Source organism: Mesitornis unicolor, unplaced genomic scaffold (genome assembly GCF_000695765.1).
Source record: "Mesitornis unicolor isolate BGI_N332 unplaced genomic scaffold, ASM69576v1 scaffold7148, whole genome shotgun sequence".
In the NCBI taxonomy this organism is placed as follows: Eukaryota; Metazoa; Chordata; class Aves; order Mesitornithiformes; family Mesitornithidae; genus Mesitornis; species Mesitornis unicolor.
The window spans coordinates 1,942-18,495 of NW_010202476.1; the positions used below are offsets into that span (position 1 = coordinate 1,942).

Sequence of the window (16,554 nt, forward strand, 5' to 3'; positions counted from 1 at the left end):
GTAGGTGTATGTTCCTGTGCTCACTGCTGCTGTGAAAAAACAAGGCCAGAGGCTGCACGTTAACAGCAAGGCCTGTTGCTGCTAATTCTGTGTTTAATTAGTTATTCCAGAGGCCTGAGCCAAAAGTCATCAACATCAGTGGCGAGGCTCTGACTATATGAAATTTTGCAGGGGAGAGGTAGGAAGGTTGAGGAGAAAAGAAACAAAAAAAAAGGTAAATGATTTCACTTGAGGCCTGATCCAAAGTGTCAATCAATTCTCTCAAGGTGTTTAGCTTTATATCTCTAACATCTTTTTTTTGATTTTATAAGAGCATTAGTGTTTGTAGCCAACATCCCTGTAACAGCAAAATACATGGAAACCATTTCAAGTATCCTAGCCTAAAGTGTGAGTGGTATTCATCTGCCTGTTACACATTCTGTGGCTTTATCCAAAAATGATTTCAGTTAAAACGAGAATATACTATACAATAAATAATTCATGGAGGAAGGGGAGCCACATTTCTCTCTATATTGGCATTTAATCGTGCAGCCACTGAACCACAGCTTGTTTTTATACACAGCAGCAGACTCCATTTCTCAGCTAGAAACATTCAGTCCCATCTGGTAGATTCATTCCCAGCTAGATAATACCCAACGTATCTCTGTAACATACAAGCCACTGTCAGACAGCAGCGAGCCGTCTCCCTGAGACAGCTGTTTTGCACAAGGAAAGAGCGGATCGTTTTACGCGGAGCGTTGGGGGGATGAGCCCTCTGTCAGCTGCCACGGCATCGAGAAAAACTCTCTCATCACACGTTCTTGTTATTTTGTTATCTGGCCAAACACACGCTGGGGATGTCAGGCTGAAAACAAAGGATGCGTTCCCTGCTCTGGTTATATTTCATTAGGAAAGCCAAAGCAGACACACCTCTTCAGCTCCTTTTCTCCCTCTCTTCATAGATGTATGAAGAAGACATATTTTGGGGCAGGGTTTGTAACAGCCAGGCTTTTGTTTCTGGTGCTGCAGGCAACATGGCCCCGAACATATGTTTTTCCTTGGCACCAGGTAGAGTGAGGCATGCTGAGCCACAGCAGACAGCCCAGTGCAGCCTCTGCAGGAGGCAGCTGCCATGTGCTAGAGCGGTCGATGATGTCACACTGAAATTAGTACCTCACCAGTGATGACAAAACATGGGCGACCCCTTTCCTCCTTCCATTTCCAGCAATCATGAGAAGTGCCAGTCAGAAAAATGAAGAGGAATAATCCACAGGACACATGCCATATGCACTGTAAGAAGGCATTGGGAATAGCCAGCCTAACCACTCCTTTATCTTCCCCATAACTGACTTATCCCACTGGTTGCTCAAAGAAGATCCCTTTAAAACTATCGTATATAAAAGTCACCAAGACACTGAGAGAAAATTCTGTACATGGATACACTCATTCTCTGTGTATCAGCTTTGTAAAATTCACTTCATGTTCTTTCTCCAGGGTGAATAACTACTTTGGTACACAAATAAAACACTTGTAGGTTTTCCCATTACTATCAGTTCATAGAATCATAGAATCACAGAATGGTTTGGATTGGAACGGACCTTTAAAGATCATCTAGTCCAACTCCCCTGTCATGGGCAGGGACGTCTTCCACTAGATCAGGTTGCTCAAAGCCTAAACCTTTGTATTCTGACACATGTTCCAAGAGATTTTTGATAGTATTGATGATGTAAATTAAAGATGAGGTTCAAATACTCTAAAAATTGGGGAATTTTAATCTTCTTGAAAGACTAATCCATCTATATTTTCCCTCAGTAGAAATCATTAGCCTATTATATAACAGAATTTTTGTAGAAATAGAAAATCTTGACATAATGTTACGGTTATCTCATACTTTCCATTAGAAGTCAACTTCCAGTTGCTTACAATAGTGTCTAACTTTCACTATCTAGACCAAACTTCTCTATGGTTATTTCTTTCATTGTGCTGAATGGAAAGTTCCAGCAGAAACAGCTTATGCATTTCTAAGAATGTAAACCAATATATTTTTACCAATGTTAATTCCTTCCATAAATCAAAGCTTTCGCATCTCAAAAGAATTCTAGTGCCTCCTTTCTTGAGATGAAGGATTAGAAATTTAGAAGAATCAATCCTGGAGCTGAAGCAGTAGACCTTGCTGTTTGGAGCTGTTTGGGGGTCAGAAAAATGTAATTTGCTACATCCAGGAAAATACATGCAGGTGTGCCTATACAACATTGAACTCTATCTATGCAGCTGTTCCTTAGTGTTTTCTAGAAGCTCTCTGCTAGAATTTGAAAAAGCTTCATTCTCAAGGAGCATGCCCCTAAGCTCACTATGTCCAAAAGTTGACAGCTATCAATAGTTCTGCTCCTTGTAATGGAATTAAATGGAAAAAACTTCCATTTTTACTGGGAGAAAAAATTCTGGACAGGGAGCTATGTGTTCAGCTCTTCTTCTCTAATTAGAGTGAAAGAGTAAGTCATGAGCTACCCAACCCTTCTTAATAATGAAGGCTTACTAGACGTTCCCTTTGCCTTACAGGTGGGGTAATACTTCTGGCAGTGGTGACAACTGAGATGTAGTCTATGTGTGTGTGGCTTTTATCACAGAAGACAAAGAGTTTGTTTTACCAGGAATATCAAAGACGAATGAAAACTGCAAGAGAAATGAGGGGAGACTGGAGAGGGGAAGAGAAGGAGAACAACTTGGAAGCACAACTGAAATCTCTTTCAGCTGGGAGAAGCATCTGAAGACTTTGATGCCAATCACCATCTAAAAAGGCAGCTAAAATAATTTAATGAAAAGGAACTAGAATCTGTTCAATTATATTCTAAGGTTTAGAGAAGTGATTCAAATGGAAGAGTTAAGAAACATTAATACTACAAGATCCCTAACCACGATCTCCTAATTATCCGTTGAACTATGCAATCCCAAAAGCTAATACCTCTGGAGTTTCAGAAGTGCCGAGCATTTGCATTCCCCGTCAACTTTAATAAGGATTATTATATACATACACACAGTCCTTTTGAGAATCATGACCACAGCTTCATTAGCTCAATAAGAAAGGGCATGATACAGAATTCACTGGAGTAAATTTGGCCTATATTAAAATACTTTGGTGTAGTTGCAATATTATTGTACACAGTTACTTACTGTCCTCAGGTAAGTTGTTTTCCCGCTCTTCTCTCTCCATCTGTTGGCACCAGCCCTCCATACGATCTCTCTCTGCCTGAAGTAGCTTCAGAAACCAGTGGCCATCTCGTGGGCACACTGACCTTTGAACAGCTTCCAAGGGGTCTTCAGTGATTGAGTCAATCCAGGGGTCAGGAGGAGGTAAAATGGATGGATCAAAATCTGTATCAAAGTCATCATCCACTGCACATGCATGGTAATGGTTTCCTGACCCTTGTATGCTAACGGTAGAGGTGCTTGCATCTCGGGAAAATTGTCTTGATATTTGTCCAGAACATGTATTGTCCTCTTGAGGGTCGATTATTTCAAAGTTCTCATGGAAATCCAGGTCTGCTTGCACGGCTGTTGTTACACTATTAGATCGTGTAAACCTGCGAAAGCTTTGGAGAGCACAAACACAAAAGGTTTAGAAAGCTTTTTCTAGGTAACTTGGCAAGAGAGGACTTAGTAAGATTCTGCCACTCCTGCAAAGACTGGCAGTCAGGGATCTGGGTGCTACGCTCAGGTGTTTTTTCTTTAAATGATCAGCATAAAGTTGTTTTCTCACTGCAAGCCAAGAAACACATCTCTCTTTTTTACATGCAAGCTCACTGTTTACTGAGGCAAATACCCCTAATTGTTTTGTGGTTTAACAAAACCAGAGGCTGGCCCAAGAGACAGCTCATAGTGTCAATAGCTCAGGATTATAGGCTACCAAATAATGAAAAGTTAAAGGGGGCAAATTTTAAGAAGTGACTTACCTTTCAACTTTTAAAACTCACACCTCTTTGAAGTTGCACACTCAAACTCACAAGCCACATTTAAAAATCATACACATGAGACTGACAAGATAGTGATACCAAGGAGTCCACTGTCTACTTAATGTTACACATTCCATTTAGAGAGAAGAAAAGTCTTTTTAACCCAGATAAGTATTTTGTATAGCTTTTTCATAATTACTCTTCAGAAGTATGTACCTGCTAATTTACTATTTCTGCAAATACCACTGCCATCTCTCACAATTTTTGCACCCATTCCCACTGTTAAGACAGTTTGTTTTTCACATCCAGCCCTCAGTTTCAAAATGGTCTCTTTTTCACCAAAGCTAACATTCTCAGTTGCTGTCTATATCACCCTCCTGTGATGGCTGCTACCCTGTAGGTAGCTTCCTTTCACCTTGCATAGTTTCCCAGTGTTGGAGCCTCTGAGGGCAAAGAGCAAACCCTGAGGGTAAAGGCAAAACCAGGAGAAAGAGGAGGTTTGGGGCTTTGGGGTTAGGTGTTTTTTGATTTAAGTAAACAGCACCCCAAATTCTGCAGTCCAAGGCATCCGAGGTGAACAAGCTGATAGAGAAGGAGCAGAGGGATGTGTAAGGCGTAAGAGACACCTAATACTGTTGCAGGGGGTAGTAGTGAAAGCAGATACCACAAGTACTAAATTGTGGAGGGAATGGGTGGAAAATCTGCAGGCAAATAATTACAGAGATTTGGGGTATCTCTAGAAACTGATGCACCAAGGAACACAGGAAAAATATGAGAGGACACATCTGTCCTGCTGCATGATGAAAGGAGATAAAGAAAGTAGAGTCATAAAGCAATTAATGCAGATGTTACTTAAATTAGTAATTTTTAGGCTTCAGAATAAGCATAGTATTGAACTGAATGGGGACAGGTTCCCGTCCCTCCTTCTTACTAATCCAGCAAGCCTGCACACTCATGCAGCTGGTACTTCGCTTCTGATTTGTTTACAATCTCACATTTAGTCTTGAAACCAGTGTTAGGACCTGCTTCCCTGTGATATTTAGGCTATTTTGCCCTTAATAGTTTTATATTTTAAAATATTTATATTTATTTGAGCTCAAACAGCAATGAAAATGCCAAGGAGAGAGTGGAGCTGGATGCTGGGCACTATTTAACTCCCTATTTGACCTTCCACTGAAGAGCAACAGCTGATTAGACAAGTCCAAGTGACAGCAAAACTTTGTCAAGTGTATTCAGTCTGCAGTTGAGGAGGCAGCAGATGGAAGGATGCTGAGAGAGGTTTTAATGTCCTATATATCTGATGCATCCAGGTACCTCAGGAGGAACGCAGTAAACTTCAGGGAGGACTGTATCAAGTCCTGCTAATAAATTAGTGGCTATTGATCTGGGCCTTGAGAGGAGTAGAACAAAGCAAAACAGGAGCTGAGAAGGGTTCTCCAACTTAAAAAAAAAAGGCTAATTCCTCTGCAGAAGATAGTCCAAATTAACTTATCAGTCATACCAATCTCTGGAAAACTTTAATAATAGACTGTGTATACATTTTTATAATGGCCTAGAATACAAACATTTTGATGTAGCATCTGCTGCTTGCAGTTCTGCAAGCAACTTTTCTGCTTGAAACCTGAACGATGCAAAAGTCATGGTTATGCCACCATAGTTTTTTCACAATACGCACCAGCAAACTGAAAAATATGAAGTAAGCAGAACTCTTCAGATCAGTAGTATTTATCCTTTGACAAGAAGAGCAAAGCATTTTGCTACGGACTGATACAGCAAAAAAAGTTCAAAAGGGAGGACAGGGATCATTGGAGATACGGTGTGGCTTCAGACATTTCTTAGTTTAGAAAACAGATGGCTGAGGAGGGTAACGAGAGCCCTATGAAATCCTGACTAGGTGCTGTTTCACCACTTTTCAGAGTGCAAGAACTGTGGGGAGGAAGGCAGCCAGTTGCAAGGCTTAGACATCTAAAGATTTACATCTAGTGAAAGGAAGTATTTCTTCACACAATGTGTAATTAAATTGCCATGGGATCCTGGGAAAACCAAAGGTAAAAATAGGTTCAAAGAGAACCTGATCAAATTCACAGGAGATAGGTCCAGGAAGAGCTATTACACAGATGTCATATCTGGCTTAGGAAGTCCACGAACAACAGACTGCTAAATTGGGAAGGCCTACTGGGAGAAGCAGTGCTTTATACACACCCTTTATACTTCTCCTTTACACTTCTTTATACTTTTCCTAAGTATCTGCTACTCTTGCAGAGAAAAGCTGTTAGACTGGTATTAGCGGTTTGAAAGACTTGAGTTTTAGGCTGGCATTACAATGAACATCTTTTGGTTCAATCTATGCAAGTTTTTTTTAAAAAACGTTTTAATTTGGCCACCAACCTGACAAATCTCTTATCTGCACTGAAGTGCATGCGTGCGTGCATATGTGTGTATGCATGCATGCACACACACAAAACATGTGCCCACACAGGATTTCTTTTCAGTCATTCAGTTAGGGTTCACTGACAGCCAAAGCATTAGTACACGATGTACTCTTCCACACCTTCCAAGGAACTAGAAAGAAAAGCAAATGCCTTAATCTAGGCTCATGCTTCTCCATGCCCCAATTTCCTCATCACAGCTGCCTTCTGATTTCACCAGTGTTCTAGACTCTGATATTTTTCTGTTTCAGATGACCATTTGTATTTACAATTAACATCCTGGCTTTTCAGTGCACACCAAATCCCAAATGTGAAAACATCAAGGTCTACTTGCCAAGATGCTGTATTGCTGGAGGCATTAGGTTTCAAAGCTTTCAGGTGTGTACTCTTACTGTATGAGCTAGCACCATCAAAACCAGACTCTGCTCAACAAATAAAATAGAATGACCTACTCTTTTTGCCTTTGTTTTACCTGTATAATAGTATGCTACAGACTTGCTCGACAGATCCTTGGCACTGGATTGTGTAACCTATCTGTCTTCAAAAGAAAAACAACTTGGCAATAGAATATAGCCATCAGTTCAAAATTTAAAAAATATTCTCAAGGAAATGTATGTTGAATGAAATGGAAATGGAGGAAGGCACCCACTATCTGCCTGCCTCCAGCACATCTATATAAACTGCCTAATAGATGGTAATTTTAGTCTCTGACATAGCTTCCTCACTCACTTCCAGGATGTTTTACTCACAAAATAACATTTGTGTCCCACATGAGTCCTTCCGTTTTGCTCTCAGTTTAAACTCTGTATCATAGGAGAGCTGCTGGATCTAATGCCTAAGTTTTTGTAATTTCTACACATATAAAACATTCACAGGCCTACCTAAAAAAAATGAAAGTTTTCATAAATTACTGATAATTGTGAAAAACAGAGATTTGCTTCTTCCTCTACTTTCAGGCTTGGCCCTTTTGTAATCTGTTGTGCCCTGCAGGCACAAGGTGTAATAATTACAGCTTTAGAGAAGTGCAGCAGACATCTGGCCTAAGGTGCAGAACACCATGAAACCTCAGACTGGATAAACCAGTATGGAGAACAACAGCACGATGTGTTTTGAACAGCAACAACAGGGTCAATGACTCTTCCCTTCTAAGTCCTTTTTTGCTTTCTTTTGAAAAACATGGTTACATTTAAACTCGGAGAACTTCTTTCCTAAAAAACCTCCCAGAACCCAGAGAAGATCTAGGTTTCAAACCAAATGATGCATTGTGAGCCTCAGAGGCACTTATATTAAATTCATCCTCCCTCACTTTACCCATATGCTGCACCCTTTCTCAGTTGTAGGCTTCTCTGCTAAGGTTGCAGCTGCTGTCAGCAGAACAAAATAAAGTGCAGAAGGAGTTAGCAGATACGGTACCATGTCTTCTAATGGTGAGAGCTTCAACCAACATCTTCAAGCTACACAATTTTGTGTGCTTTGCTCTATCCTTAACCTTTCTCCTATTCACATAGTCTTTTTTCATTACTAAGAGTCTTAGCAGGGAAAATGTGATCCCTTAGGCCAATGTTAGAATAGACTGTCTGAGTTGGAAGGGACCTACAGTGATCTTCTAGTCCAAGTGCCTGACTTCTTCAGGATTTACCAAGAGTTAAAGCATGTTGTTAAGGGCATTGTCCAAATGCCTCTTAAACACTGACAGGGTTGATGCACTGACCACCTCTCTAGGAGACCTGTTCCAGAGTTTGACCACCCTCTTGGTAATTAAATGCTTCCTAATGTCCAGTCTAAACCTCCCCTGGTGCAGCTTTGTACCATTCCCATGCGTCCTGTCACTGGATACCAGGGAGAAGAGATCAGCACCTCCCTCTCTGCTTCGTCTCCTTAGGAAGCTGTAGAGAGCAATGAGGCCGCCCCTCAGCCTCCTCTGCAAACTAAACAAGCCCAAAGTCCTCAGCCGCTCCACATAGGACATGCCTTCCAGCCCTTTCACCAGCTTTGTTGCTCTCTTCTGGATGCTTTTAAGGACCTTAACATCCTTCTTAAATTGTGGGGCCCAGGACTGCACAAAGTACTCAAGGTGAGGCCACACCAATGTGGAATACAACAGGATAACCACCTCAATTGACCAACTGTTTGTGCTGTGTTTGATGCACACCAGGATGCAGTTTGCCCCACCCGAGAGAAGAGGAGCAGGCCCTGCTCCTCTGCGGTGGCCGGAAATGCTGTGGGCTGGAAACTGAGGCCTTAGTGCAGCCAGCCCATGTGTGTCACCCAACCAGCAATCAATCAATTAATCTCCATCCATCAATCTCCCTTGAAACATGATGGAGCTTCAAGTGCTGCTTGGGCTTTTCCTTACTTCAGAAACTACCATTGTTTCAGCATTAATAAATTCTTGTGATGGCAAACCAAGTACAATTACCAGCTGATGGTATGACTGGAGCAATGAACAAGACAATTCTGGGGGTGAGGATGTAATGGGGAGATCTTGGAGCAGACAAAGTGCAAGAGAGACTAAAAGCGAATACAAAGCTATATGACTGAGAATCAATTGTTCAATAAGGACGTGTGTTAACTGGCCTGGCACAATATATGACTTCTTTTCTGGTTCAGTAGAACTGGTTGACTTCCAACAACTCAATTATCTGTGTAAGTGACAAATGGAAGGTGATCCCTTGAGGTCAAGAAGAAGTTGCAGGTAGAGACGAAGGACAAACAGAGATGGACAGAAATGGATGTGGCCAGAGATTGCACTGATCAGCTTAATTAGATACACATTGCAAAATTGCCCTGGAAGGGGTGGAAAGGAGGAAAGGGGAGGAATATTTTGGTTGGGGTTTTGTTAGCATCATGGAGCAGATCAAGTGAGAGATAAAAGAGTAACAGCAGGAAGATCAGGAGGTTACCACTGAAAGAAATGCATGCCAGTGTTTTTCCACAAAAAGAACTGGACAGAGGTACTCTGTAAATGCTAGAAATTGTAGAGCTCCACTTAGGGAATGGGCACGAAAAAGATTATTGAGATCAGGCAGCATAAAGAACTGAGGATAAGATGAATAGCAGTGATGGATTCAATTGTAATATTGTCAGGTAGCGGTAGGCACATTTATCCTTTGAGCAGTACAAGAGAAGGAGGAGGAGGACTCAGAGCCATTTGTGTTGGCAGGAAGCCCAGGTTACAGAGAGTGAAGGGCTAATGAGAGGTCTGAGTCGAGATGGAAGACAAAAGACATAGAGCTGTCCCCTGAAGATGCTCTGGTTTTGAGACACTTAGATCAAGAAATGGAGGCAACATCTTTTGCTTACTTGGTCCAAGCACAGAAGCAGAAACATTTAAAACAACATGAGAAGGTAAGACTCTGTGTGAGAATGACAGTCATATGAGGTGAGGGAAAGGAAGAAAGAGCAGGAGGCAAAGAAGAGTGAAAGAAATTTTGTATGGTAGCCTTTTGATGCATTAAACAAAGAGCTTTCTTGTTTTATAACTGCACTTAATAGCTTAGACTGGCAAGGAAATACGATCAGTTTACTGCATTTTTCCTCTGTGCTGTGTCATTCTTCTCTTCTTGTTTTATAATTATTTAATATTTCTGAAGCCTGGAAGATTTTTAAAAACATTTGTCAAAGATTCAACTCAAAAGGGCTTTTCTGAGGCTCTGCAGGTGTTATGGTGCAGGGGCAGGGAAGAATGCACTGTATTTACCATTCTATTCCTGTAACAGATAATCAATACATTGTACTCTGCTATGTTAAAAAAAAAGGAATATGAGTGCCAAACTGTGACGATAAACTCTTTGTGTCTTGAGTGCACTCATTTTCTAAGGATTAGGGGCTGTCCTTTATCAGCCAGTTCACTTCTGAAAGTCCATGATAGATTGCTGCTCCTAACAGCAGCAACCTCAACTTTATCAGCAAGGAAATCCCTAAACACAGCTGTCAGTAGGTAATGCAGAAGTATTGCTTTCTCAGGGCAGACCCTCACAGTCAAATCTTACCTTTTTCTCTGGAGCAATAAAAACTTCAATAGCAAGAGGACTTTAGAAGAAAGGTATTTACAAACAGCCGTTTCTTTTTCTGGGATTTTGTTTTTTTTTGGCGGAGAGGGGGAGGGTTGGGCTTTTGGGGTAGTTATTTCCTTTGTGCTCAGGCTGAAGGGAAATGGTCCTTCAGCATCTATTCTAATGTGCTCATTTATCTAGTGCTGGAAGAGTTGTGGGTAAACGGGGCTAAGGTCTAACACATAAAGAAATGTCTGCCAGTAAGAGATGTTTTAGCAGGTTAATGAGGAACTTGGTAACAGCCTAGCCAGGTCATTGCAAAATCACATTTCTTTTAGCTGAAATCAGTTTAGCCTTTTAAAGCCACATGAAAATATTCTGTTACTTTATGGGGATATTTTGTTGAATTTAAAATTATGTAGATAACATGCCATTTATGAGTCTTTGTAGCAGTCGTAGGAAAAAAAAAACGTGTGAAAAAGGATATCTCCTCTACTCACTACTGCAGTTGATGGGCCAGAGGAGGGCAGAGGGCCCTAATTTTGTCAGCTGAGATTTGCCGCACCCAGGTTTTCTCTGGAGAGATTGCAAGGGCAACTCTTCCCTCACTGACAAGCCATACGGTTCCAAGGCTTCTCCTAAGATATGGTACAACGAGTTATCAACAAAGTGGCTCCAGGATCCAAAAGTTATGCTGTGCCCAAGCGGCTTCCAAAATGCAAACAAAAGACTTGCAGGCAGGCCTGAACGCACAGAGGTGAGAGGAGAGTCCGGCTTTTCTTCAGCCACCGGGTCCAGTTTTGGGCAGGAATTGGGATTTGCAGTTGTGGACAAGCACGCAGAAATTTTATGTATCTGGAAAGTGCTCTGCACAGTTATGCTGCCCTGCAACATAACTGCAATTTGTCATCAAAAAGAAACATAACCTTTAAGACAACAACTATTCTAGTTGGGGTTTTTTTTTTCATTTTTATTGGAGCATATTTGTTTACTAATTTGGGTTACACTGCAGATTGGAGAGAGAATCAAGTTTAACAGGCTTGCTTTTTAATCTCAACTTTTTTTTTTTGCAAGGGAGCAGTTGTAATGCAGAGATGTCTGGGTGAGATACCTAGAGTAAAAGCAACCAGTCTGGCTCTGTTGCTTCACCACTCCACGTGGCTGAAATTACTCTGCTGAAAAACAAGGTAAACTTCCCCATCAACTTATGCTGCTGCAGCCATCCCAACACTAGTACTCCAGCTGCATCACCTTCTGCTGTTTAGGTAGATTTTCTGGGGAAAAACAGCTTATTCAAAGTTGATTGAATTTCAAAATATGTGGCACTTTTTTCCAGTTCTTCCACTGGTCCTGAAAAATCTCTGAGAAATAACAGCTCCAGCATTTATAAGACTCAGCTTTTCAGTTGGGTGATCTAACAATTCCTCCAGGAAGCAGGTTTATATGGTCATGCATACAGGAACTAGGGCTTTTAAAAATGAATTGTGACATAATTATTTACTTTAGAAAAACAAGATTAACTTTTACTCACCATTTCTCTTCCTCTACTTGAACTCCTATGGACTGGAACTTGCTGGTTGCTTTATTTTCACCTGATTTGGTGGATTCTTCAGCACCATCAACCTTAAAAGAAATTAACCAGTTTAATTAGAAATTAACCAGTCAATTTAGCAGAGATATCACCTAGCTACTTACAATTTCTATGCATTATAACTACTAAGTGTCTGCACATATAGCTTGTATCATAAGTACCTTCACCTTGTCAGACAGTTTATCTGTGGTGTGCCCATTTCTGATGTTATTAGTGAATATTCATAATTCTTGTTAATCTATAAAGCATTTCTGGTAAGACAACATTCACCCTGTAAAATGCAGATAGAGTTTATCCAGTATTTTATGGAAGCTGGCTGCTCAGATTTGCCAGAGCAAATCTCTGAGCAGTTGTAACTCCACTTACTGTGCTCCACCATTTGCTTGATTTTACCTGTTAGCCTGTTATTTTGTTTAAATGTTAGTGACCTGAATCAGGGCACTGTCCATATAAGATTTAAAAAAAGCAGATGCAGCTCTTGGATGCATTTTCTTTACTGCTTCACCATGCAAACAGGTGGTCCCCAAGAGCACAGGCAGGAACTTTAGATCACCTCTTCATCTCTGTGAGGAGATTTATACCAGTAGTATAAAGTTAAAACTTAACTACAGATCACAAACTTCTGGGTCTAATCAGTGTAGCTGTTAATTCCCAATGCTATACATGACAGTGTTAGTCATACAAGAAAAAAAAATTCTGGCACACAGAATTTTTGGACCACGGCAGTGTTACAAAGTGACCTGTGGATCCACTCTGACCTCGGGTGTATAAAATCTCCAGCTGTAGCTAGCACCTGTTTCATCAGTAAATAAGCTTGTTGATGAAAGCCAGTTAACAGCCTGTGCAGGAAAAGTGCTCAAGGAGGAATGGGAGTCACAGAGCTGTTCAGTGCAGTGGGGTACTTAACTGATACTAAGGCTTTTAGGGAGATAACTGTGCTTTAAATCCCATAACTGACAGAGAAGCAGCCTTTTGATGGAAGAGTTTTTCTTTGCTTTGCTTTACTTTACTTGTTTGCTAAACAGATTTACAGCAAAAGCTTGTGTGTCCCAAGAGTGACTAAGGGGTGCAAAGGACACGCAGAGAGGTTCATCACAAGTGCACATTAGATTTATTTATTTGAGGAGGAAGCAAACCAAGAATATGCCTCTGTCTAAAGCAGCTTGCCCTGCTCTACGGAGATGGGCCAGGCTATAAGTAAGGTGTATACCTGGTCTGAGATCAGTCTAAGCCTAAACTAGGCTCCCTTTACAGTCAGTGGAGAGAGACTGACTTCCTACTGCCAGTCAGAGGGCCGACAGCTTACGTACCTATTTTAGGGCAGCTGTTTCTGAGAAGTAATTTCTGGCAGCAACAACAATCTTTACGGTATTTCTACTCCTACACTACCTCTTCAGCCGTACCAGCATGACTGCTTGTGCAATGATGCTGCAAAATGGACCAGATGGTGGACTGGCAAAGTAGTTTTATTTGTGAAGATTGTCTGACTCAAAAAATCTCATTAATGGGCACAACTAGGAAGGTGGCACAGTGCACAGGCAGGAATCCTGTAAGGCTGTATCACTGCTGAAGGTTTTGCTTCATGTAATCCCAGCTTTAGGCATTTCCATTGGTTTGTACACAAAAACTATCCTGGTAGCCCCTCACATACCACCTCCAGGCAGCTTTCACGTATGATTATGTTGGACATCTGTAAATGTCAAAGTTTTAGAGGGAGATTTTCAAAGGCTTGAACAGCATTTGGGGCTCTGCTCTGTTTTCCTCAGGAAACTGAGGCCCTATACGTCTCAAAAGCAGCATTTGTTACTTAAGAAGAGACATCAGGGAGATAGTGTCTTAAGGGCCTCGATTCACATTACCGTTGTTTGTTTTGGCTTCTACAAATGTGGATATTATTTCTTTCTACCTGATATTTTGGAGGGGTTTTGCCTGCTAAGGGGTCTTTGTTGCTTTGCTCAGTGAAATGAGGGATTACAAAAATAAAACAGCACCTTAGACTTGGCTAGGTGTGGGAATAAGTAACAGAAGAGCTTTCCTCTATCTCTTTCCCACCTGGATCTTCCTCCTGTGTTTAACGCTGAACATCAGCCCTTTCAGAATATACCCAAAACAAATGGCAATGAAGCAGAAAAAGGCTACAACAAAGGCAGCAATCTGAACCCACAGGCAATGGTAATTATTGCTTTTCCAAGAAGAAGTAAGAGAAAAGTCTGCAGCTTCTCCAGGAGCTGCCCCTGGGATGGTATACTTCTACACAGCACCTCTCATCTCATCAGGCTGATGCAGAGATTTCATGTTAAATTCTTAGGCTTTGCTAATCAGATAAGCCTGCCCAGGCACATAACCCTGTGCTTACAACCTCCATCTGCAAGGAAAAAAAAATCATGTTTTCTTGTGAAGACTGATAAGCTGTGGATTGCTATTGTATTTGCTTGGGATTCATCTCCCATCAAAACCCGTGTTGATTCTCAGTTGATTGAAAATTCAAGTACTTTGTTGCAAAAGCTAATCCTGGAAACAGATAGTTCAAGTCCTATGCACATTCTTTTTTTTTTTAATTTGGTAGGGGGGTATGGGAAAGATTAATTAAGGAAGTAGATTAAATTGGTCTAGTTTATTTGCTCTTCTCCTTTCTGTAAATAGGAGTGAACTTTGGCAGGGTTAGTTTTCTCATTTCATTCCACTAGAGGTAACAAAATGTAATTTTCTTTAACAAGGGCAAATCAGAAGGAACTTACCCTCTGCTCTTGAGGCTGAGATAGGAACAATGCTGCCTCATTCAAGCAGCTACCAGTCATTATGAAATGCATGAATAAGCAGTGACAATTAATTCAGTGAAGCTGGACGAAAATATTTTTTGGGCGATAGTGTAATGTAAATCATTGTTTTACACATTCCCTTTCAATGATTCAATTCATGCCTTTCTGACCCCCACTGTGTTATGATTCATAGATTAGTGCTCATGTGTGCAATTTAACAGAGCTGAATAACAAGCAGCAAGGAGACTTAAATCCTTGCATCTGATGTTATTGTGATAAATTAGGAAATATCATTAGTACCATGCAGAATGATTATGCCGCTGCAATTTCTACATAGGTACCTGTCAGGAAAAGAAGAAAAATACACAAAACATTGCATAGCGAGCAGTAAAAGAAATGTAGGAATCATAGACAATGGCACATGTATAATCCATGACCTGTACCGTACCTGTATTCCAATAGATAAGCATCTGTTTTTCTTGAAGTGGTCCTTCTTTCTATCTTCTACTGCAACGGTGGCAATGGTTGTGGTGGTGGTGACGGTGGCAGTATTGTTCCCTACATGTTGACTTGCAGGGCCATGGATCTGCGCATTGGCAGCTTCAATAGCAGCTGTTAGCGCCTTCATACTGTCCAAGCTCTCCGTGGAGTTGCTAAGTCCAGACTGACTGATGATGTCTCCCCTCTGTCCATGCCCATCCATATATGCATCCTGGGCAGACTCTGTGCTGCTCTGGGCTGTGATGGAAATAAACGGCTTGGTGGTAGTTCTTGGTGGGACTGGAGGCGGTGTCTTCTTATAGGTGGTAATGCAGGATGACACTGGAAAAAACATAGGAGAGTTCTTGATTTATTGATGCTGCAGGGAAAATGGACACAAATATGATCTCAAAGCATCAGTGAGCATGGACAGAGTAGATGTAAGGAGGATACTGTTAGCCAACCCCCCCCCAAAAAGCTCCAATGTAAGTGCCATGGAAAGACCTCGCTTATCAGTGTCCTCTGTTCCTACTAATGTGAGTGGCCAGGCTGCCAGTAGGGGGAAAGAATTTATCTATTTGCCAAGTCCCTCCTTAGTCTTTTTAGGATTGTTTCTCCACTATATTTTCTGCTAACTGTTCTAAGTCCCATGGGAACAAGCCCTTCCACCAAAATGTTTGTTCTGCTCATGGCTTCCAAACAAGAATCACAAGGAAGATGAGACTCCAACCATTTATCCTAGCTAAACTGTACTTCATGTGGTTTTATTGCAATTGTTTTCTGTCTCTCTACCCTGTTCTACTGTATTTACAAAGCTTATGTAGAATTTTAAACTACATTTTTCTGATCAGAGCAAGATTCCCAAACCCTCCTAGGTCAAAGTCTGTTAACACTTGCCATGCTTGGACTTGTGTATTTCTTTCTATAAAACATCTCACTTGATGCACCGACTTCGCAAATAATTTGAAATGCGTTATAAGCTGCTGAGGGCATATTTAAAACAACATTTTGCCACACCTAAATTTCTCAGTTCTGGAAAAAAAGGCTTGATTTTACACACAGGGAGTTCACATAATGAAGTCAATGGCTAAACCGCCTCAGTCAATGGGACTGCTTAAAGGAACATGTAAGTATAAATGTTTGCAACAACAGAGGCTTTAATAAAAGTTTATGAAGACTCCTCTTTTCATATTTTGAAGGCCGTGTTCTCTTTGTAAGTGTTGCTATATGGATTTAGAAGCTTAGCTTGAAGTTCCTAGGTTAAAAACTATTGGCTTGTGTACACAGAATTGCATGCAGAAAGCACTACATGGAGATAGAAACATCCTTTATCCTTTAAGGGATATTTGGCAGCTCTGTATTACTGAAGTC

General features: G+C 41.0%; 1 protein-coding gene across 1 annotated transcript in view; it reads right to left on the reverse strand.

Annotated features, from left to right (window-relative positions):
- Window positions 1–1,223: 1,223 nt before the first annotated feature.
- The window catches only part of DLGAP1 (discs, large (Drosophila) homolog-associated protein 1), a gene marked incomplete at its 5' end in the record, with an annotated part of 79,691 nt that continues 64,360 nt past the window's right edge, over window positions 1,224–16,554 (reverse strand). Inside the window, 4 exons of the mRNA XM_010190402.1 lie at window positions 1,224–1,324; window positions 3,151–3,569; window positions 11,885–11,976; window positions 15,152–15,525. Coding sequence (XP_010188704.1) covers window positions 1,224–1,324; window positions 3,151–3,569; window positions 11,885–11,976; window positions 15,152–15,525 — 986 coding nt within the window. The remainder of the gene's footprint in view (window positions 1,325–3,150; window positions 3,570–11,884; window positions 11,977–15,151; window positions 15,526–16,554) is intronic.